A 23,509-nucleotide genomic window follows, 5' to 3' on the forward strand; every position below is an offset into this window, starting at 1 on the left:
TAACAGTCCTTAAAATACTAACCACCTACAACACTGGATTAGTACAACTGCTGACAGCTGAAGGCCTTACGGTCAGTTATTTTATCTTTAAATGCAATGTAATACTGTATCAGGTAAGACTATTCACATCAGTTTTATCGCCCTTGTAACAGTCATATCAAATAGGGAGCACAACAAGATGATAACATTTTAATGGAATTTATCTACATCTCAATGGTGTTATTTTGTTTGAGATATTAAAGGGATGGCTCACCCAAAAATGAAAATTTGCTCACTGTACTTACACCTAAATGCAAAAAAAATATACATATAAAAAAAGATATTTTGAAGAATGTTATAAACTGGTAACCTTAAGCTGTGTCTCATTTCAGACGATGCATCCTTCGAAGAAAGCAGACTTCAAAGGTGAGTTCTTCGAAGTCCACACAGGCTAAACCAAGCAGCCTACAGAGGACTGATCTCATCACCAGACAACCGTAACAGCTGCTGTTAATAAGCGCTGATAACATTTGTAATGAATTTTTTTTTTTAAAGTGATTTTAAAACTTATTTTATGCGATCTGAAGGCAAAACAGAAGCTGGAAATATATTTACTTTGATCCATACATGTACAAATAAACATGTAAACTGTCTATAAAAATCACTGTTTAGTACATGTCATGCTCTTTTTGTTTTTTCAACATGTGTTTAGATATCCAAGTAAAATAAACCTAATTCATACACTGAGTTTTCTTTCGCGCAATGAGTCTTTGGACGTTCGAGGCTGTGATGGATCCAGCGGTTGTTTCCTTCATTACCTGGGAAACGAAGGAAGCATTTTGAGGCTGCGTTTGAAGGAGCCTTCAAATTTTTTTGAAATGAGACAGCCTTCGTCGGGTGCGCTATGACGCACCGCACTTTAAATGCATCCTTTGCAGGATGCAGCCTCCGAAATGAGACACAACTATAGACAAGAATACTGGGGAAAACAAATACTATGGAAGTCGATGGTTACAGGTTTTCAGCTTTCTTCAAAATATCTTTTGTGTTCAACTAATAAAGGTTTGAAACACGTAAAGGGTGAGGAAATGATGACAGAGTTTTCATTTTTAGGTGAACTGTCCCTTTAAAGAGAAAGCCCATCCAAAAACTGAAATCCTGCTGTAATATTTATTTACCCTGTCAGTCTAGAAATGATAATAGTTTTCCAGTTTTATTGTACTTTTTGACCACACAAATTAAGTCAGTAGGGGAAAATCAATATCAAGAAAATATACTTTGAGCATTTGTGCGTTTTTGAATGACATGAAGTGATCAAGCGATAACAAAAGTTTATTTTTGAGTGAGCTTCTCTTTTTTTTAAAGGGATAGTTCATCTGAAAATTACAACTCAACTGCTCAGGCCATCCAATATGTAGGTGACCTTTTTTTCTCCAGTAAAACAGATTTCATCTGAAACTGCTACTTGGTGGTTCTTAAAGCCTCATTCACACTGCGAGCAACTCGCAGGCGGCAAAGCGACTGTTCATTTCAAGAGAGAGTGTGCGACTTTCGGCGACCTCCGTCTACGCGAGCAACAGCGACCGTTGGCGACCAGTGGGCGTGTCAAGTGACATGACAAAGTTGAGAAACCTTTAACTTTATGCAAATGAAGAGCGACTTTCTTGAGCGACAGCCAATAGGAGCATCGTTAGAACTCATGTGATCCTCTCTCAGCTCGCTTAGAAGCCGGTGGTATTCGTGCTGTATAGACCTACACAGACCTGCGTTTCAAGCAGGTCACCACCCAGGGCGACATACAGCTCAAAAAAGTCACTGCTAGTGTGAATGAGGCAAAGGTCTTGCACTGTAAAACCCAAAAAAAATCAGGTAACTCAAACCATTTGAGGAAACTGATTGCAACAAACTATTCAAGTTCAAAAATTAACCCTAATGGGTACTGTAAACTTAATCCATTTGAGTAAATTAAGCTATTTGAGCATATGTAAAACCTGATAAATGAAGAGAACTCAAACCAACTAAGTACTGTAGAACTAAATAAGGGCCTACTTATACTTATACACACTATTCCATCCGTACCGTGCCCAGGCCCGTTTCCCGGATCGTTTGAGAAGTGTGAGTGCGCTGAATCGGGCTCAAGCACGGTTCACTTGGCCGGCCCTAGCCCGGTTGGAAGAGGTGTGCCTGAGCGAAGTTCACTTGGGCTTTGGCGCGGTACGTTTGTAGTGTGAGTGCAAAACGCGCCAAAGCCTGAAACTGAAAGCGAGACGTGACTTTTAAGGCACTGTTTCATATGGATTTATTAATCATTCTTACTGTTTAGTGAACGCAAACTGCCGTAGTTTATTAAAGACGCAAACTCCTCACTGCACGACAGCTGCGCGCCTTCAGCAGACCTCCTCATTCCTGCAGCACGAGAGCTTTATGATTATGAGCACCAAAAGTGGCGGATCTGTTCTGCGAAATATCTGACTGCGTGTCCCCGCATCCCTAAGGACTGTTTGGCGAAATATTTGACTGCATGTCACTGCATAACAAATGATTGAAACGATATAACTAGAGAAATCTCCACTGTGCTGCTATGTGAGAGAGCGCTTCTCACTGAACAGCGCAGCAGCGATTACGTAAGCGTGCCGAGGCCCGATTGTGGTGTGAGTGAGGGGAAACAAGCGTGCTTTGGCCCGGTTCGAGGCAACTGTACCTATTGTAAGTACACCCTAAGTTAAGGCAATTCAAAGCGTTTGAGGAAACCAATTGCTACAAACCATTTGAGTTAAATAACTAATCTATATGAGTACTATGAACTTACTACATTTAAGTTGAAGTAATGAGGTATTTAACCAACTCATTACCCTTAACACTGAGTTCAAAACTCTTTTTAATTGAGTAGAATTAACTTTCAGGGCCTACTCACACTATGCGTGCCCAGGCCCGTTTCCCGGATCGTTTGAGAAGTGTGAGTGCTCTGAATCGGGCTCAGGCACGGTTCACTTGGCCGGCCCTGGCCCGGTTGAAAGAGGTGAGCACGGTTCACTTGGGCTTTGTCGCGGTTCGCTTGTGTGTGAGTGCAAAACGTGCCTGAGCCCGAATCTGTAAGCGAGATGTGACTTTTGAGGGACCGTTTCTTATGGATTAATGAATCATTCTTACAGCACAGTGAACGCAAACTGTCACAGTTTATTAAAGACATAAACCCCTCACTGCATAACAGCTGCGCACCTTCAGCAAACCTCCTAATTCCTGTTTATGAGCATCAAAAGTGGCTGATCTGTTGGGCGAAATATTTGTGCGACTGCATATCAAACGACCTATATAAAGTTTAACAACATAACTAGAGAAGTCTCCACTGTGCTGAGCGAAAGTGTTTACTGAACAGCACAGCATCGATGACGTAAGCGTGCCCAGGCCCAAATATAATGTGCGTGCGGGCCGTCGGGGGAGGGGGGACAAGCGTGCTTTGGCCCGGTTCAAGGCAACAGTAAATAGTGTGAGTACGCCCTCAGTCAATTTTGAGTTAACTACACTCATTTCATTTGATAAAGTTGACTGATGGGTTTTACAGTGTGGACACCCTGAGCCGACGTTATTGAAAACTTTTTCAGGTTTTTTTTTTTTCCCACATTGTCATTATGAGGGAATTGTATGTAGAATTTTGAGGAAATAAATTAATTTAATTCATTTTGAAATAAGGCTGTATCATAGACAAATGTGGAAAAAGAAAAGCGCTATGGATACTTTCCAGATGCACTGTACATGTATCATCATAGGACAGATTTGCTCTTGCTCAAGACTGTAGTAAATATGCTCAGTTTGTGGAGGTTATTTATCAATAGTCAATTATTTAGTAATTATTACACAAACTGATCGTGATATGACCTCAATGTATCATCAGAAGCTAAGGGTAACCATTGATTTTATTTTAAAAAACACCAAGGGTCAGGACTTCAGCTAAAAATCTTTATCCATAAAGCTCTTTCTGAATAAAAAAAAAAATCAATCATCTAAATGCATGCCCTGAGGGGGTAAATCAAATACTAATTTTCTGTTTTTCTGATGAACCATCCCTTTAAGTATCAGTAAATGTAATTATAATCTGGTAAAAATGAAAACAAGTTCAGACTTAGCAACAGAGACTGTTAATAAATGACCAGGGATCAGACGTTCCTGGAAAAAAAATTGAGGAAACGCCTTGTGCTGGCTTCATTACGTTCTTCTAAATGCGTGACTGAACTCGCTTTTATAATGCATATTCTTTTTGAATGGAGCGACTCTCTTAAATTTCATTTCAGATGATGAGAAGACTATCATCTACTACTTACTGGTCCTCTGCTTTGCTTCTATCGTGAATATTATTTTCTCATTAACCTTGTTTAGACCCCTGCGGCCGCACATGCAGCTCCTCGTCCCTCAGTTCTGCAAACAGTGTCGTGAGCCAGAAGTTTCTGCGGCTCCTTCAGGAACACCAGGAGGACGGTGATATTGTCGCTGGATCCGGCAGTTTTGGCCTGGGCCACTAGACTCTGGGCCACATCGTTTCCGGAACCTCCGCTCTCCCGCAGAGCCTCCAGTACCAGAGCTGGGACGTCTGCAGGCCGGATCACGTCGAAGAAGCCGTCACAGGCCAGGAGGACGTAATCTTCATCCCCGGTCAGATGAAAAGAGGAGCTGTCAGCTTCATTAGAGACGTACGGCTTCTGGTCAAAGTCACCTATTGGGAATGAAAACAACACACAGGCGAAGTCAGAATTATTAGCCCACCCTGTGTAGGTTTTCATCAAGTTCTGTTTAACTTTAGACGATTGTCAACATATTTGTAAGCATAATAGTTTTGATAACTCATTTCTAAAAACTGATTTCTTTTATCTTTGCTATGATGACAGTACATAATATTTGACTAGATATTTTGCAAGACACTAATACTCCGCCTAAAAGTGCGATTTACACTGTAAAACCCAACAAGTAGAGGTAACTCAAACCATTTGAGGAAACCGATTGCAACAAACCATTTAAGTTCAAAAAGTAATCCTAATTAGTACCGTGAACTTAATTTATTTGAGTAAATAAAGCAATTTGAGCACAGTAAAGCCCAATAAATAAAGAGAACTCAAACCAACTGAGTACTGTAGAACCCAATAAGTTAAGGCAACTCAAACCGTTTGAGGAAACCGATTGCTACAAAGCATTTCAGTTGAAGTAATGAGGTATTTAAATAATTCATGACCTTCACTCTAAAAATGACTTTTGCTGCTTATTCTAACTACTTATTTAAAGTGAGCTAAAACAAAACAAATCTTAAGATTGTTTTGGGAAGCCTATTTGTTATGTTAAATCTATTTAAATTAGTTACGTCAACTTCATAGATTTGTGTTGGGCCAACATGAATAATTTGTATGCAACCCTGCATTTTTTACAGACTTTAAAACTCTTTTCAAATGAGTAGAATTAACTTTCAGTAAATTTTGATATAACAACACTCATTTCATTTGATAAAGTTGACTGTTGGGTTTTACAGTGTAGGTTAACTAGATAAGTCATCATTTGTCTGAACCGACATCTGTGGTTTTTACTAGTTACCATGTTACCATACAATTTAATTATGCATAATTAAGACTCATAATTAAGTTCAAAGTTTAATCAAAGTTTAAGTAAACTTTATTAGCATCATTCCTCAGAGTACAGTTTCAGGATAACATAACTTAATTGAAATGTATTTGTGACTCAATTTGAGCAATAATTACTTTTAATACATTAGTAAATAGTACTTAATGCAATAAAGCTATGAATTTAATTTGCTATTAATGCTATTAATTTAATTAAGGCAACGAGTTTGCATAATTTCATCAAGTAAAACGAACACACTACTTTTTACAGTCAATTGAAAAAAAAAATCTTTCTAATAATCTTGATTTTTAAAATCATTAAAAAAATGTGAACTTATTTTAAATTCCAGCCAAACAAAAAGAAATGAGTCTTTCTCCAGAAGAAACATTTTTTTTATATTAAATGCATTACACTAAAAATTTTAAAAATATTGCCTTGCTCTGTTAAACATTATTTGGGAAATATTTTGAAAAAGAATTAAAATTTAACTGGAGGGCTAATATTATTTTGCCTTTAACTGTATGTAGTACACTGCTGCCTTTTAAAGTCGTTTTTCTGGGTAACCATTGACAGAGAGGTTAGATGGCTTTCCTGAGGTAAATATGACTTTGTTCACAAGTTATTTATATATATATATCTTTCCTTGGTTAAAACACTGAGATTCAGGATCCATTTCAGTGAGTCGTTCTTTAGATCTTTAAATATACCATCATGTCTAATGTTCATTCTTTCATTCATTAATTGCTATAATTAGTATAGTAGAAAGTTTATGTTTGCTGGAACTCATAAAGTGATTTGCCATGCTGTATTAAAAAATGGAAAATTACAATACTTACAATAACCACAGGGGAAAAACTACAATAAGCGTTCAAATGTTATGGATCAGTAGGTGCTTTGTCAGCAAGAATGCAGGAACCAATCAAAATTAACAGTGTATATACAGTTGAGGTTAGAATTATAAGCCCCCTGAATTATTAATCCCCGTTTATTTTCCCCCCCCAAGTTTTGTTTAACGGACAGAAGATTTTGTTTCAACACATTTCTTAACAAAATAGTTTTAATAACTCATTTCTAATCATTGATTTATTTAATCTTGCCATGATGACAGTAAATTATATTTGACTAGATATTTTTCAAGACACTTCTATACATCTTAAAGTGACATTTAAAGACTTAAAGGTTAATCTGGTTAACTGGGCAGGTTAGGGTAATTAGGCAAGTTATTGTACAATGATGGCTTGTTCTGAAGACTATCGAAACAAAATCTAGCTTAAAGGGGCTAAAACTTTTCCTTTAAAATATTTGTATATGTATATATAGCTGTTAATATCTAAAGAAAACACGAAAAAACTGTATGACATTTCCCACAAATATATTAGACAGCACAACCAATTCGGATATTAAAAAATAAATATTTCTTGAGAATCAAATCAACATTTTAGTAGACTTTCTGAAGAATTACAAGATGGCAAAATAAAGGAATTCATGCAAAAAAAAAATTTGTTTTGCAAACACAGAAATAAATAAAAAATCTTTAATTAATAAAAAATGTCTTTGAACATATTTATTGTAATATTATTTATATTATACTCTAAAATGATGTTTTCAAGGGATGCTTAATGTTGTTGTTTTATGATTGTGCTACACTCACCTATTGCTCTGGAAACGGCGTAGGTACCATTTACCCGCCAACAACCCATGAAAGCGATGCATCCACCCAGATCCTCAATCCTTTTCTTCTCATCCTGCACAAAAACAGGCAAAATGCTGAAGCTTTTTGCATAATTAAACAGCAAACCTATATATTTATCTAGTTATTAACCTGTATATCAGTTTTGCAAGTCTTGTATCGTCAATCCACAGGTGGGTTACACCAACAAGGATTACATTTTAACCTAGATTAAATTTAACCCATCAGCTTGATCCCCAATTACATTTCACAATTAACTTCAATTAACTACAATCATGTTTTACCATTAATTTAAATTCAGATTACAATTTTTAGATTCATTTTAAACATTCTCAAAGTCTTGACAAAGAAGTAATTAATGAAATGTGTCCCTTTTCTCCTGTGCTGCATGTTTTTTTTTTTTTTTTTTTGGCTTTAGCTTTGAGGTTTCTTCAGCAGGCTTTCACAACTTAGTTCCCACAGACACACTAAAGATATCCAAGATAACTACTACTTATTTAAATATCATGTTATTTTTCCATTTTGTCCTTGATTACTGTTCCATTTTTTTCATGACTTGTAAAGTTCAAGGACACAAACCTTTAATCTACAAATACACTTAACTGAACATGTATTATTATTACATGTAAATATTATTTCTTTTGAAAGGACACTATATACTATAACTGCAGGTTAACAACAGTTAAAGTCAGAATTATTAGCCCCCCTGTTTATATTTTTCCCTAATTTCTGTTTAACGGAGAGAAGATTTTTTTTCAACACATTTCCAAACATAATAGCTTTATTAACTCATTTCTAATAACTGATTTATTTTATCTTTGCCATGATGACAGTAAATTATATTTGACTAGATATTTTTCAAGACACTTCTATACAGCTTAAAGTGACATTTAAAGGCTTAACTAGGTTAATTAGGGTAATTAGGCAAGTTATTGTATAACGATGGTTGTTCTGTAGACTATCAAAAAATCCTAGCTTAAAGGGGCTAATAATATTGATCTTAAAATGGCGTTTAAAAAATTTTAACTGCTTTTATTCTAGCTTAAATAAAACAAATAAGACTTTTTCCAGAAAAAAGAAATATTATCAGACATACTGTGGAAATTTCAATACTCTGTTACACATAATTTGGGAAATATTAAAAAAATAATAATAATTCAAAAGGGGCTAAAAATATTTATCTTAAAATGGTGTTTAAAATTTTTTAAACTATTTATTTTAAATAAAAAAAAATTAAAACTGCTTTTATTCTAGCTGAAATAAAACAAATAAGACTTTCTCCAGAAGAAAAAAAAATTTTAAAAAAGAAAAAAAAAATCAAAGGGAGAATAATAATTCTGACTTCAACTGTATGTTTATATTCAGCCCACCCTATTGACCTTATTCTCCGCAGACGAGTGGGCGCTGCCATTTGAATCTTTTTGGCACGAGACTTCCGGTCTCATTCACTTCCATTCATTTTTAGACATTAAAAACTGCTCGTTTCGCTGTTTGATGTTGAAAACTGATATTTCCTTGTTATATTATTCTACTTGGTCTGTATAGTCACGCAAACATTTGTTTGTAGAGCAAGTAGTTTGACCATTTTTTGCCGTTTATTATTCCTTGTCATTTCTCCCATAGGCGACTGAAACGGAAGTTCTAAGACAATCGCGAAAACAGGCGCACTTCCGCATTTTAGAATAAGGTCAATACACAACTCATTACCCTTTCTGATTTTGACTTTAATGTAATGATGTGCATTTTCTATGAAGCTGCCTTTGCAAAGATAATAAGAAAAAAGTAAACTCGAATTAAACTGAATTAAATGTGTGAGCTCCTAATATGCAGTATCATTTTCTCAGCATGTATGCGTAACATATCTGATAGCAGTTGTTTATTCATTTAATTGATTTATTTATTATTTTAATTTAGATAAAAATGATACTAAGTAGTGTTGATACCTAGTTACCTAGCTGAGGACTATTCTCAGGGACTCATTGTGTCTGCTGCAGCCATGAGTAATATGCTGGTGTTTAACTGCATTGCTTTAGTGCATTCCTGCATTGGGCTGCTCTCACATACTCTCTGCTACTTGAAAGACATGGCAGGTATGTCTCTCTGTCTCGCGCTAATCCAAGTCGACCAATCCCAACAGAATGGGCCATCGGACCAATCAGTGCAGATTAGCATCATGCTAAGAAGGGGTTTGCGAACAAATGAATCGCTGAATGAATCATATGAGAGTCGTTGAGATAATTAGGTAAAAATAAATGCATATTATAAGACAATGAAAGTGTGTTTTGACCTTGCATGCAAATCAGCCTGTTGTTGGAGACCCCAAAAACCAAAATATGACCTTTTTTAATCCTTGATGTTGGTTTAACACAACACAATTACTGATGTACTTTTTTTGCATGCACATCCTGATCTGAAGTCAGTCAGAGGCTCTCTAAGGATCTTTCTGATGTCATTGAATCGCTGTATATATACTCAGCATACACGGCTAATATTGATTCAGCATGTGGTCAGCAGCAGTCGGTTCTTCTGGCTCACATTTCAGCTGCTCTCAGAAAACGGACGAGCATCTGATACAGCCTGTGCTTCAGTCTCTGTTGGTCAGCAGTGGCTTGTAGGGTCTCCTACCTCTCGCTCTGGTTTGTGGGGGTCCATTAGGGTCACTGGTTCCCCCTGGCGGACTAGCAGAGCTTGGGAATCGCCCAGCCAGGACACGGTGAGGAGGTCAGAGGTCAGTAAAACAGCCACTCCAGTGCTGCCGCTGCGCAGACGCTGAGCGAGACAAACACAGTATTTTATTTGTACATTTTTTTACAATGAAAGTTGATGGTTACAGGTTTGCAGCATTCTTAAATATATCTTCGTTTAAACATTGGCTTCCATAAAGAGAAAACATATACTAAGTTGAGTTTCAAGTAAGTCCATGGTTACAGGTTTCCAGCATATTTCTAAATATCTTCTTTTGTAACCATTGACTACACAAAAGGAAAACAAATACTACGGAAGTAGATAAGAACAGGTTTCCAACATGCTTCTAAATATCTTCTTTTATAGCCACTGACGTCCATAGAGGGAAAACAAATACTACGCAAGTCGATGGTTACACGTTTCCAACATTCTTCTAAATATCTTCTTTTGCAATCATTGACTTCACAGATGGAAAACAAATCCTATGGAAGTCTATGGTTACAGTTTTGCAGCATTCTTCTAAATATCTTTTTTTGTAACCATTGACTTCCATAAAGGGAAAACAAGTACTATGCAAGTTGATGGTTACAGGTTTCCAGCATTCTTCTAAATATCTTCTGTTGTAACTATTGACTTCCATAGATAAAAACAAATTCTATGGAAGTCAAAGGTTACGGCTTTGCAGCATTCTTCTAAATATCTTATTTTGAGTTTAATATAAGACAGAAACTCATAAAGGTTTGAAATGAGTAATAGCTGTGGGCTATGTTGCGTCAATAATTAATGACAGAATTTAGATTTTATTTGGGTGAACTATCCCTTTAAATGCAAATGATTTAGTATAATCAGATAGTAATTTCAAGTAAAAGTAAGTTATATTGTTTAAATGTATTTTATATTTAAATTTTATTCAGTCTATCCAAGATTTTTAAATATTTGCTTTTGTCAATACTCAATTCTCGTGTTTTACTGTGAAAATTCACAAATCTTGTACATTTTTTCATTTTTTTTTTACCTCAAGAAACATTGAAGTTGCAATATCATGGTGGTACTGACTATGAAGATATTATTGTTAAAAATAATACAGCACTAATAAACTCACCTTCTATCCATGTTTTAAAAAGGGCTTAATTTAACTATTTTATGCAACATGAATGATGCTAAATAACAAAATAAATCAATCTAACAAATAAACAAATGTCTAATTAATCTAACAGAACACACAAATCATGTGACAAACTATTTTCAAAAGAAATGCTTGATAATCATATCAATATTTTTCAATGCAAACATGTAATCGTGAATTTTTTGTTATTTGTTATTTTAAAATATTTATAATTTCTGAGATTTAGAGTGTTGGCGGACAGCCAGCCATACTCAGCAGAGCAAAGACAGTTGATGTTCCGCCAGAAAATGGCGACAGAGACTGCATAACAAGTCCTTTAAAGAAGAAAAACTGCACTTTTTCAGTGCATGTTTCAAACTACAGCTGAACAAATCATAATAAATCAGGTGACATACAAAGTCGATTTCTCTCTTTTGTATGTTGCAGTGCTGTAATTATGCAATAGTAATCTGCTAGTGTTTGATTAGCTTTGTCTTTTTGGCATTAATTATTGTGATTGCAACAGAGAAATACTGGGAAATCTCTCTAGACTGATGGCATTTCATGCCGTTCAGCCTTATAATCTTAAAATGTGAGCAAAATCACCTGTTTTAAGTTTAACAACTTTATTAATCCCATCAGGGGCAATTAAATTAGGGCATAGAAGAAAGTAGTTCCTCTTACAAAAGGGTTTTTGAGACTCTCCATGTTTGATTTTCTTTTTTATATACACGATTATGCCATCAAACTGTTGTATAAACGCAATATTACCCGAGTAGCAGTGCGATATGGCTGTATATCGTCACAGGTGAGACACTAAGGTTCTTGGCCAGTGGTCTTAAATTAGCGCACGCTTCCCACCAGTGCTGATATACAGCCATATCGCACTGCTATGAGTGTGATATTGCTTATATATATTTAAAAATCTTTTATTTTCACCATATAAAGACACTGCTAAACAAACTGCATTTGTAATAACTTGGCTTTCCAAAATGAACACAATTCTTCAATAGTTCAATCAGTGTTAATAACTGATCCAGATAAACTGTGCATGTAAACAACTGTCAGTATAATGAAGTGTTTTCTCTTGCACTGATCGTGTCAATGAAACAGAAAGTGCTTACTAATATCTGCACCTGTGTAGGACGACTGGCATGCACAGTTTACTTACCATGTATTTAACCACATGGGGAAAGTAGACCGTATTTGTCAGTGTTTATTACAGTGTAGGAACATGAGAAACACTCAACGGCTGCATCTTCAGAAGTAGAAGAGGCGTGAAAACCTGTTTCCATTGTGAATTTCCACAGAACGCACCAGCTTGACAAATAAGGGGAAAGATGACCTGCCGAAACTGATTGTGTGCTTTCAGAAGAAAATGCACCGACACAAAGAAAAACATATTTAAAGGAAAACAAATATATAGTTTGAAGAAAGCGTCATAACCATCAGCGTACTATATTTAATCTGTTGTTTTTTTGTTGATTTGTTTTTGTAAGTTTTTGATATGAATTATGGAACATTTGATTGGGTTTAATATATTGGCTTGGCGTGATGGTGGATCAACACATTCATTCATTTTCCTTCGGTTTATCACTTGGATGATGCGATGGCAGCCACAGGACAACGGGGCCAGTGCGCTCACCACACACCAGCTATTGATGGAGTGGAGAGATAGCGATAGAGCCAATTTGGTGGATGGAGAAGATTGGGAGGCCATGATGGGTAAGAGCTGATGGAGGGAATCTGGCCAGGACACCTGGGTTACACTCCTACTCTTAACGAAAAGTGCCATGGGATTTTTAATAACCACAAAGAGTCAGGACCTCTGTTTAACGTCTCATCCGAAAGACGCTAGTAGTTTAAGATCACATTAAAAACCTGTAATTTTTTTACATTTAAAGGGCCATGAAACCCCCTCGTTTCAGCAGGGTGTTTTCACACCTCTACTTTGAAAAAAGTCAGAAAAGTGGGCGTGTCCAGCTCTGTGTAGGGGGGAGTGTCGGAGGAAGAAAAGAGGCTTGGTGTGGGAGTGTCTATTTGGGCGCGCTGAATTTCAGAGTCAAAAAACCCAACCACAGCGGACAATGTGACTGTGTTTACATGGAGATCTGTAGTCAAATTATTTGCCAAATTATTAAATGGTGGACTTTAACTGCAGTTTGGCTCTTTCATTCAGGGAATTCATTCATGTCCCTCACGACAAACGTGATATTTGATTCGAGGAACTGCTCTAAGCATGTATTTTTCATGCAATGTTTGATACCGCACGGCGAATGAGAGAAAACAAAACTCAGCATTTCCCGGAAACTTAGATGCACACGGCAGGTAGCGTCAGAAAGCCGCGTGTGTTATTCCTGTCACAAAATCCAACACGAGGTTATAGTTTGGTTGTAACTGTTAGTGCTAACTTGTTTACACTCGGTGCAACAGTTTGTTTGATACGAATAAAATACGAACTGAATAAACAAAGAGCACTTGTCGCTCACTTACCAAATCTGTAGAGACAGGACAATCCACAGCAACTAGAGCCGCGTCTTTATTTAGAGGAGACTACGAGCGAATCCGGATCTCAGCGTTTGCAGATGAGAACAGCTCTCAGGTAAACAATAATCCTCCTTAGACACGCAAGTTATTGTTGTCGCGCGTCGCGTACACTGTTAATCCACGCATGACTCCAGCTGCGCTCTCACAGAGAGAAAATGAAAACAAAACTTAACGGTAGCAAACTTTAAAAGCAACACTTCACACTTGTTTTGCCAATACAACATGGCGTCTCTGCCGTCTACACTCTGACAGTAATGAATATTAATGAAGTTGCACAATAGAGCGCGCTGATTGGTTTGAACCAAGCCTTACTCATGCATTAATGCAACACACTGTAAGACGTAATAAGACTCACTCTGGCACAGACGCCCAGTCTGCACGCTGGAATACACGCTATTATGTCATGGCCGTGACGCAGCTTCAAAAATTCGTTTCAAACCGGAAGTACAAATTTGCTTGAAAAAACGCAAAAACAACCAATTTACACTTTTTAGTGAAATATAGGTGTCTTAATAGTGTTTTTAGCAGTGTGGGACACATATACGACTGACAACAGCTCAAAAAATGTGTTTTGGTGTTTCGTGACCCTTTAATATCACTAATTTTTTATTTATATATTTTTTTAAAAGATGTCTAGATCAGTGGTTCTCAAACTTTTTTGACCAAGTACCACCTCAGAAAAAATTAGTCTTTTCAAGTACCACCATTTTAACCAGTATTAAAATACAGTAGCGTAGCATGCCTAATTAAGCAGCTACAGCCAGGGCCGGAGTGGGACTCCTTTTTAGCTCTGGAAATTCAAGCCTTAGACCGGCCCACCTCAGTCGACGACTGACTATATTAAAATAACGTCATTTCCAATTCAGTTTCTAATGACACTAACACATCTTTTTCAAGGACACAGCAGCTTTAGAACTTCAAATGTTTTTCATAAATATGAGAACATTAATTCTTTATAGATATCCAGTCCTTTGTAACAGTCGTCACACACACACAAATAAATATGTATCCCTACATAAGTAACCCAAACAGTATTTTATGTCTTAACATTGAAAATAAAAACATATTATAATCTGGTGAGGTTCGAACTCGGGTCGGCTGTATCAAAGCGTAACGTGCTAACCACTAGACCACAATGGCACTGTTAGGCATGGCATTGTTATTTGCTGTTATTGATGCCTACTCTTTTTTTTTTAACCCTACTCTTTTTCTCTCCATTTTACTAAGGTGCCGCTGTTTGGGGTGGAATGGGGTGCAGCCCACAGGTTAATGATGATCATCATTAACCTGCGGGCTGCATTTTGCTCACGGGGCTGCGAGAAAATAAATAAAAAGAGCCGAGCTGCGGCAAAATAATGATTAAAAAGAGTGAGGTTATGGTCAAATAAACAAATAAATTTAAAAAGTGCAACTGCTGAGAGTGCAAGCAGCTAGGGACACCGGCCCTCGCGGCAAAAAAACGGACCGGCCCACCGGGAATTCTCCCGGTTCTCTCGATTAGCCAATCCGGGCCTGGCTAAGCTCTGCACAGGTTAAAAACGTATTATTTAAACATTATAAATAGTTTAAACATTAACACTGTAATGTGTTTACAGGTAAAAAAAATATGTTTGAAATAAAATGTGCTTTTAAAAAGTAAAAAATGGGACTGTTCTAAAAAAGTAAAAAGAAAACAGCTGTACTCAAATGTAAAGTTTTGACATATAGTAGCCTATTCAGCCTATTAAGGAAATGTTCCTTTGAACTCATAAATATAGGCTATATGTCATCATATTCATATATATGTACTCTTTTTGACAAATTTTGAAATATATGTTGCATGGTTTTGTATATCTTTGAAATCTAAACATTAACTTGTATTATAAATATATGATTTGGATTTACATACTTAAATTAGAAATTAGGGAGGGATTTTAATGTTGTAACAAACGAATAGATTACTTTCTCACGCTTATCCAAATGCATCACATGACTGTTTATGACCCCTTCTAAAATGATAGAAATTCAATCCCGTCGGGTTCGGGCAAAGATCTTCAGCTCTAACACATACATGACTGTCAACATCTGAAAAAAAGCTTTTTGGTGTTTCTTGACTCTTTAAATATAACTAATTGCTTATAGTGTGTTGTTCAATAGTCGTTGCTATTTTCTTGCATACACAAAAACGTATTTTAGGTCACTAATCAAATTTGTACCATATATTAAGACGCTCTGGAAACTATATACTATAAATAATATTTGTATCCATTAAAAGGAAAGTTCACCCAAAAATTCTAATTTACTCACTATTTACTCTCCCTTAAGTGTTTCCAAACTTTAAAGAGTTTCTTTCTTCTGTTGAACACATTAGAATATATTTTGAAGAAAGCGGAAAATCTGTAACCATTGACTTCTATAGTATTTGTCTTTCCTACTATGGAAGTCAATGGTTACCGGTTTACAGGTTTCTTCAAAAAATCTTCTTTTGTGTTCAACAGAAGACACTCATAAAGGTTGGAAACAAGTAAATGATGACAGAAGTGAATTACCCCTTTAACCTATTAACCTACATAGGTATGAGACAAATTGGTCTAGTGCCAGTCTGTGGTCTTGTATTGCTGCCTGTCTGTTAACAACTACAGTTATCAACTACTGTGACTCTCAAACACTACAGATTTATCTGAGGCCTGGCAGAGTTTGGTTGAAGCAGATACTGTTTGCCTGTGTTTTCATGAGTGTCTGTTGCTCTTACCTCTCTCTTGGCTTTGATCTTGAACATGTCATCTGTTTGTGTGAAGGTGTTTTTAAAGGCTGTGGCAGCGTCTGTTTTTAGCTCCCCCTGCTGGCTCAGTACTATATGCAGATGAGTGGCACTGTAAGTGGCAGCGTCTACTCCTCCATGCCCATCAAACACAGCATAATACTCTCTACCCACACCATCCTGGAGAGAGAAAAAAAAAGTGATTATGTAATGTAATGTAAATATAATTTATATTTATAGATGCATTTATTGTATCAGTTTTTCTTAAACTTCGATAACGGGATAGTTCACCTACAAAAGTACATTTACTCACTATTTACTCATCCTAAAGTGGTTCCAAACAACACGAGAAAGGATATGGTGAAAAAGCTGAAAACCTGTAATCATTGATTGCCATAGAATTTGTTATTCCTACTATGGAAGTCAATGGTTACAGGTTTTCAACATTTTTCAAAATATCTTCTTTTGTGTTTAACAGAAGAAAGAAACTCATAAAGGTTTGAAACATGTAAAAGGTGAGTAAACGATGACAGAATTTTCATTTTTCGATTTTCTTTATCTAAAAACTTTTATTTTGGAATGCGATGATTAATTGTGATTAATGGTTGCCCAGCATTAGACTTGAAGGTCAGCCTTACCTGCAGTCCCAGAAGCTGGTTAAACTCTTTTAAGATGACGTGGCGATCCTCCATCTTCCTGCGGGTGTTTCGAATGGCGTGAACTGAGCAGCTGTGTGTGCGCGAAGAGGGAGCATCGGGATTGGGCGGCTGTTTCTGCCAGGCCACACCCACCGCTCTCAATTTATTAATGAAGAGACGCAGCACAGGTTCAGACTGCAGCACTGAAGAAGCACACAGATGTACAACCTCATCATGATTAAGCAGAGTTTAAATATAAACTCCTAGATATCTTACATTTAGGGCGAGATTAACTCAACGAATCACAAAAAAAAAACACCAATAAGAGCTGAAAGTCAATGAAAATATAATAATGTTTGTGTATTCTACTAACAACACATGCTCAAAATGGGCCAAGACTAGCTTTTTGAGTACATTAAAACAAGTCGCTATTATAAAACATAGTGAATCACATTGCATGATTAAATTACCATACTCTCCTCACATACATTTTGCGTCTGAATGAAAACTTTAAACATTTACAATAATGTTACATGAAAAAAAAAATCATTGTTATTTATCTTTTCAGCACAAATTTTTCACAAAGTCTGGACACAAGCTGCTAGTAAATCTGGCCCATACATTTAATACTGTGAAATCAACAATACAGGTATAAACTGCTGCATTTTACACAAGCAAGTTGAGTTTCAAACAAAATATAAAACTTGTAACCTGATGTACTACTGCTCTTTGGACACAAGAGGTCAGCGATGTCACTCAGAGATTACATTGTTGATTTTCAATATTAGGATTTTCTACCTGTTAGTCACTAATGTTTGCATATTTATATCATGCAAACCAATTGAGGAAGTACAGGCAGAACCAAACAGAGAAAAAAAAAACAAAATATGTGTCCCCAAATGCTAGTGAGCTCAAAACTGATGTTTACAGAGGCTATTTATAATTTAATAAATAAAGAGCCTCTGCAGACTTCAATTTGGGACAAAATTATATTATAAAATAAATAAATAAATAATTTATCATTATTTATAATTTATAATTAATATATTGTATTTAATATTTTTAATCTATTTCTCCCTCTCTTTTTTAACATATATACAATGTTTAATTTCAAAAAAGTAACTGATCTGGAAAAGATCTGGAAAAAAGAGAATTACTTACAAACAACTCCTTGTTCATCTTCTGGTTGCTGTTCGGGGTCTTTGGGGCAGTAGTGAGGTGTAAGGTCATCTTTGAGCAGTTCAGTGACAGCAACATTGCACATCACTGCAGCCAGCCATGATGGAGCATTTCTTTAAAAAAAAAACAAAAAGTAAAACAAATAAAACATCATTAACAGCACTTGAATCATTCAAAACCTTAGGGTAAGATTCTGTAATTTTTTGACAAAAGTGTCTCATGCTCCACAATGACGCATTTATTTGATTCATTTATTTATTCATTCATTCATTTTCCTTAGTCTCTATTTTAGAGGTTGCCACAGCGGAATGAATTGGCAACTATTCCAGCATATGTTTTACACAGCACATGCCCTTCCAGCAACCTAATACTGGGAAACACCCATGCATGATTTGATTAAATCGACAATTTTTATTCCTGTGTTGATAAAGCTAAATTGTCAGCATTGGTCCCGGAAATCATTTATAGAAGTTGCTTCCTTGCTCAGAAAAACATTAATAATAATATTAATAATAGCATTCAGTTTAATATAACTTTTCGTTTTACTAAAAAGACCTCAAATCGAAACCATAAAGTGAATGGACCTTGGTGAAATAGAGCAGACTTCAGTGCCAAATCTCACATTGAAGTACATTATTTGGCAACAGGTGAGAAAAGGTGGATGAAAATCTTTTTATTTGCACACTGGTTCAAATATAAAGGAGAATAAAAAAAACATCTAACAAATTTCTTTTAAAATGAGCATTTAATTCAGCCTCCTAGAGTATATTTATGCTTAGTTTATTCACTGTAAAGGTAATGAAAAGAACATTTTCTTTTGTCTTTGTCAAGATGACAGCACATAATATTTTACTAGTTATTTAGCACGATACTAGCATTCAGCTTGGGGTGCACTCACACTATGCTATCTAAACCATGCCCAGGTATGTTTAACCCCCATTTCCAGGATCGTTTAACAAGTGTGAGTGCTCTGAATTGGGCCCAGGCATGGTTCAGTTGGCCGGCCCTGACCCGGTTTGAAGTAGTGTGCCAGAGTGCAGTTTGGTTGGGCTTTGGCGCGGTACGCTAGCAGTGTGAGTGCGAAGCGCACTTGAGTCCAAAACTGAAGACACGACGTCACTTTTAAAAGACTGTTTCATATGGATTTATAAATCATTATTACCTTTCAATGAACATGAACTGTCATAGTTTATAAAAGATACAAACCCCTCACTGCATGTTAAGCCCTTAAAAGGCTTAACTTTGATTATTAGGTTAGGTTAATTACAGAAGGGGCGCAGGGTGACGCAGTGGGTAGTGCTGTCGCCTCACAGGAAGAAGGTCGCTGGTTCAAGCTTTGGTCAGTTGGCATTTCTGTGTGGAGTTTGCATGTTCTCTCCGTGTTTGCTTGGGTTTCCTTCTGGGCCCTGGTTTCCTCCACAGTCCAGTCATGTGTTACAGGTGAATTGGGTAAGCTAAATTGTCCGTAGTGTATGAGTGTGAATGAGAGTGTATGAGTGTTTTCCAGAGATGAGTTGCAGCTGGAAGGGCATCCTCTGCATAAAACTTATGCTGAATAAGTTGGCGGTTCATTCCACTGTGGCGACCCCTGATTAATAAAGGGACTAACCCGAAAAGAAAATGAATGAATGAATAATAACAGAAGTGTTTGGACAACATTAAATGAGTAATGATGACACATGTTCATTTTGGGTGAACTGGCCCTTTAATTTTCCTCTAAATCCTGTTCGTGGATGCTCACACAGCCTGGAGTATCAGCACATTTTGCACTAGTGGATGTGTTCTGTTTTTAGATGAGATGTCGCACTTTGCCTGCTGGAGCAACGAGTGGCAAATGGCCCGACCGCCCACTCATAACAACACGTCTATCTGAGAGGAGCATTTGGCTGCGTGAGGATGTTCATCTGATGACATAACAGCAACATGTCGGAAAAAAAAGAAACTCCCTTTTGTGCCATGGTAAATGTCATGCGCATCTGACCTACATCCAGACGCGAAAAGGGTTAAACCTGACAAATTTACATCTGAATTCACCACAGCTTCCAACAGAGAGGAAATGAAGTCTAAATGTCAGGAAGTGGGTTTAACAATAGTGATTCCACAGACAGGAAGTCTGCCCTGAGAAATGTGTCAGGGGAGGGGAAAATGATACAGAAAGAGATACAACAAAAAACTCCATTGTCAATTTAAACTTTCAAACTTCAGCTTGGATTACCAATCAAAAAACACAATAACAAAAGTCTTTTAATCGAGCCGTGCGGTATGTGCACTATGTGCTGACTTCCTGAAAATGCCGTCAGGAAAACAGATGATGGTAGATAGAGTGTAAAGCAAATGGGGGAGAGAGAGGAATGAGAGGAATGAGAAAAACGCTCCTCCTTCTGCTTTGGTTAAAGAGGACAGGTGTGTGTGTCGCAACATTTTTACTGTAAATAACATGCTGTTCTAAACAGAAACGCATTATAGTATAAAACAGCAAAAACTTAATAAAGCTAGGTGTTACACAATTAACACACACACACATTTAACATTACACTTTAAAATTCTGGTAAAAAGTGGTAAGCTGAGAACATGCAAGCACTTGCAAAAGCATTCACAGCTACGAGATTGTAAAACATTGAGGAGAATCATCCATTCTGCTGTGAAACATGCATGCATAGTTGTCAAACTGAGAAACAAGGGTTACCGGGGTCCAAGGACAAATATATATAAATACACAAATGCTAAAAACATAAAAGAATGCAGTTAAGATTAGATTAGATTAGATTAGATTCAACTTTATTGTCATTACACATGTACAAGTACAATGCAACGAAACGCAGTTTAGGTCTAACCAGCAGTGCAATAGCAGCAAGTGCAGGATACAGGAATAAGTTATAAAGTGCAGTTATAGAAAAACTATGGTGATATTTACAGATGGATGTACTATCAACATTTCATACAGGTTGGATAAGCTATGAGCAGATTTACAATATATGAATATATGTGCAGGTTGTTATTAATAATCAGTAGTGTGCAGATAGATAAACATGATTACAAGTGTATATGTTACAATATATGAATATATGTACAGGGATAGATAAACATGATTACAAGTGTATATGTAAAAATATATGAATATATGTACAGGTTGCTATTAATAATCAGTACTAGATTACAAGTGTATATTTATAGTGGGTGTCTACATAATTACAAATGTCCATATGCAGTGGTTATGTACAGTAAAAGTTAAAGTTTTAAGAATAAGTGTATATGCAGATATGTATTTACTTTTACTTTAATTATATAGCACAATATAACAACAGTTGGTAAAGGTGCAGTGTGTAAGTTTGAAACCCAGTGATTAAACTAGGTACAGCACTCCTGGATCAGAACCGTTTTCTATCTAAAAGCAACAGCACACGATAGAAGGAATATTTTCCCTATTAAATGGAGAGTTACATGCCTGGGGGTGCTGCTCTGTTGTTCCCTCTTCCCCTTTCGGTTTTTATTTGCTATCTGCTGTTCTTCTAAAATCTGGGTGTTTAAATGCACACAGAGTTTTCACAAGTGGACCAATCAGAAGAGGATGGGGTTATTTAAGCGCTCCAGAGACGACTGGATGCGTTTTAGTTTTAAAACGGCGTTTTAGAATGAAAACGGTCCGCGTCCACACTTGCGTGACCACATCACGTGACCACACACACACACTTAAGCGCTGCAGCCCATCTACCCACTTGAGAGCTCTGCTAGTCGGACTTCTCATCAAGGATCTCCTGCTGGATCTAATCTCACTATATTTACTAAACGTGATATTTCATTCATCTTGTTGTCTTTATCTAACGACATATTCCCTGACTTTGGTCATTGGAATCTATTACTTGTTCTCAGGTAACGTGTTTTGGCTGAGAGCAAAGATAAGTTAATGATTAATGTAAGCACGTACATTCTGTATATTGACTGATCGTTAGCCTTTATTTTCTATAAATGTATAAACTTATTGTATGTTATACTTTTATAATGGCCATTATTGATTATTAAAACTTTTTATTTTATTTTATTGTTGAGATAGTGAAACAACGTAGCCAGGGTGATGTGAATGAAGTTATGAAGTACACTGTTCCCTTTGAAGATTTACCCGTGTCCTCGGTATAGTCTGCTTTTCCATATCAAACTGAGAAGAAGAGACTGCAGCTTTGATCAAACTTGCGAAGTCTGAACTTACACGGAGAAGATGCAGGACTGAACTGTTTGTAGGCTTCTTAATATTGAGGAAAAGCCCCAATCAGACAGGCGAATGTCGGCAGCCCCGCCTTCGTTTTCAGATGTCTCCGTTTTCCATCATCCACACTAAAGCCTGATTTATATTTCTGTGTCAGGTGACCGGCGTAACTCACGGCACATGCAACGCACGTGGCTGTGCATTTATACTTCTGCGCGCTGTCTCTGTCGGTCTGCATTAACACTTCCGAAACGCTAGTTGGCAGTGAGGTGTAAATGTTCCTCTGTGTCGAGTTTCTTCTCTGCTTTTTTGCTTTTCCTGAACACTTCCGGGATGTACAAGTGGCTCAAACTCGCTCATTTTGAGGCAGGAACCGGCAGACGTGCAACAACTTTAACTATGAGGTACACACAAAACAAAACTTTCCATCCGGAGCTCCTTCACGGGACTCCACACTTGTAAACAATCGCTCGCGCCATTCGCGCGGCTCTTGGTCCCGCCCAGACTCATCAGCGCTACCAAGCCGACCAATCACAGAGTTTACACTACGCGTCGTTTCGACGTGTAGTTACAATTTTTGAGAGGTGCACGTCAGTGACGGCGATGGCCACGGCGAAGGGCTATGCGTCAGCGCCGTAGCATACGCCGGTGTTTGACGCAGAAGTATAAATCAGCCTTAAGACGGAGCAGCAGCGTTTCAGAATGAAAACGGCCTCTCCAGCGTTTTCGAAACGCTCCGTTTTCGGCGCTCGAGAACTCCGGCGTAGTGTGGACGGATGGCGTAACCGTAGCAAAACTTATGCGTTTTCAAACTAAAACGCATTAGTGTAAACGGGGCCTTAGACCAGACTGGTGGTGTTGGGGGGAGGGGGGGGGGTTGTAATCCTTGTCACTTATCTGCCTCTTATCACTGCTCTGTCTTTCTGTGTGACATTTGTGCCTGTCTTGTTCTCCGATTCACTTTAAGTGAATACTCTTGAATTTTCTTTTTTTCTTTATCTTTATTGTAAATAAAGCGAATCACCTTTTTTGCCATGTCCGTTGTCGGTGTCGATCCATAGCAGCTAACTTCTCAGGGGAATTTTTTAAATATTGGGTTGTCATAATTATGTTTAGCCCTTCTAATCCTCCGAGCCCCACAGGG

General features: G+C 37.1%; 1 protein-coding gene and 1 long non-coding RNA gene across 4 annotated transcripts in view; one reads left to right on the top strand and one right to left on the bottom strand.

Moving 5' to 3' along the window:
- Positions 1-3,317: 3,317 nt before the first annotated feature.
- ppm1f (protein phosphatase, Mg2+/Mn2+ dependent, 1F) overlaps positions 3,318-23,509 on the bottom strand; it is a 26,002-nt gene continuing 5,810 nt past the window's right edge. Inside the window, exons 3-8 of one of the 3 annotated variants that reach the window (XM_087251956.1) lie at positions 18,147-18,277; positions 16,986-17,188; positions 16,339-16,527; positions 9,896-10,039; positions 7,232-7,325; positions 3,318-4,687 (exon numbers count right to left, since the gene is read on the bottom strand). In XM_087251956.1, the coding sequence (XP_087108082.1) occupies positions 4,350-4,687; positions 7,232-7,325; positions 9,896-10,039; positions 16,339-16,527; positions 16,986-17,188; positions 18,147-18,277 (1,099 nt within the window). In that variant the 3' untranslated portion in view covers positions 3,318-4,349. Of the gene's footprint in view, positions 4,688-7,231; positions 7,326-9,895; positions 10,040-10,968; positions 11,853-11,968; positions 14,362-15,136; positions 16,528-16,985; positions 17,189-18,146; positions 18,278-23,509 lie in introns of those variants that run through there. The other 2 variants (NM_001018155.2, XR_015490248.1) reach the window with 2 other exon arrangements.
- Positions 10,042-15,039, top strand: LOC147843885 (uncharacterized). Its single transcript, XR_015491020.1, has 2 exons — positions 10,042-11,841; positions 11,958-15,039. It is a non-coding gene; the product is annotated as an uncharacterized LOC147843885 (long non-coding RNA).

The sequence above is a fragment of the Danio rerio genome, chromosome 5 (genome assembly GCF_052040795.2).
Source record: "Danio rerio strain M-AB ecotype USA chromosome 5, GRCz13ab, whole genome shotgun sequence".
Classification (NCBI taxonomy): Eukaryota; Metazoa; Chordata; class Actinopteri; order Cypriniformes; family Danionidae; genus Danio; species Danio rerio.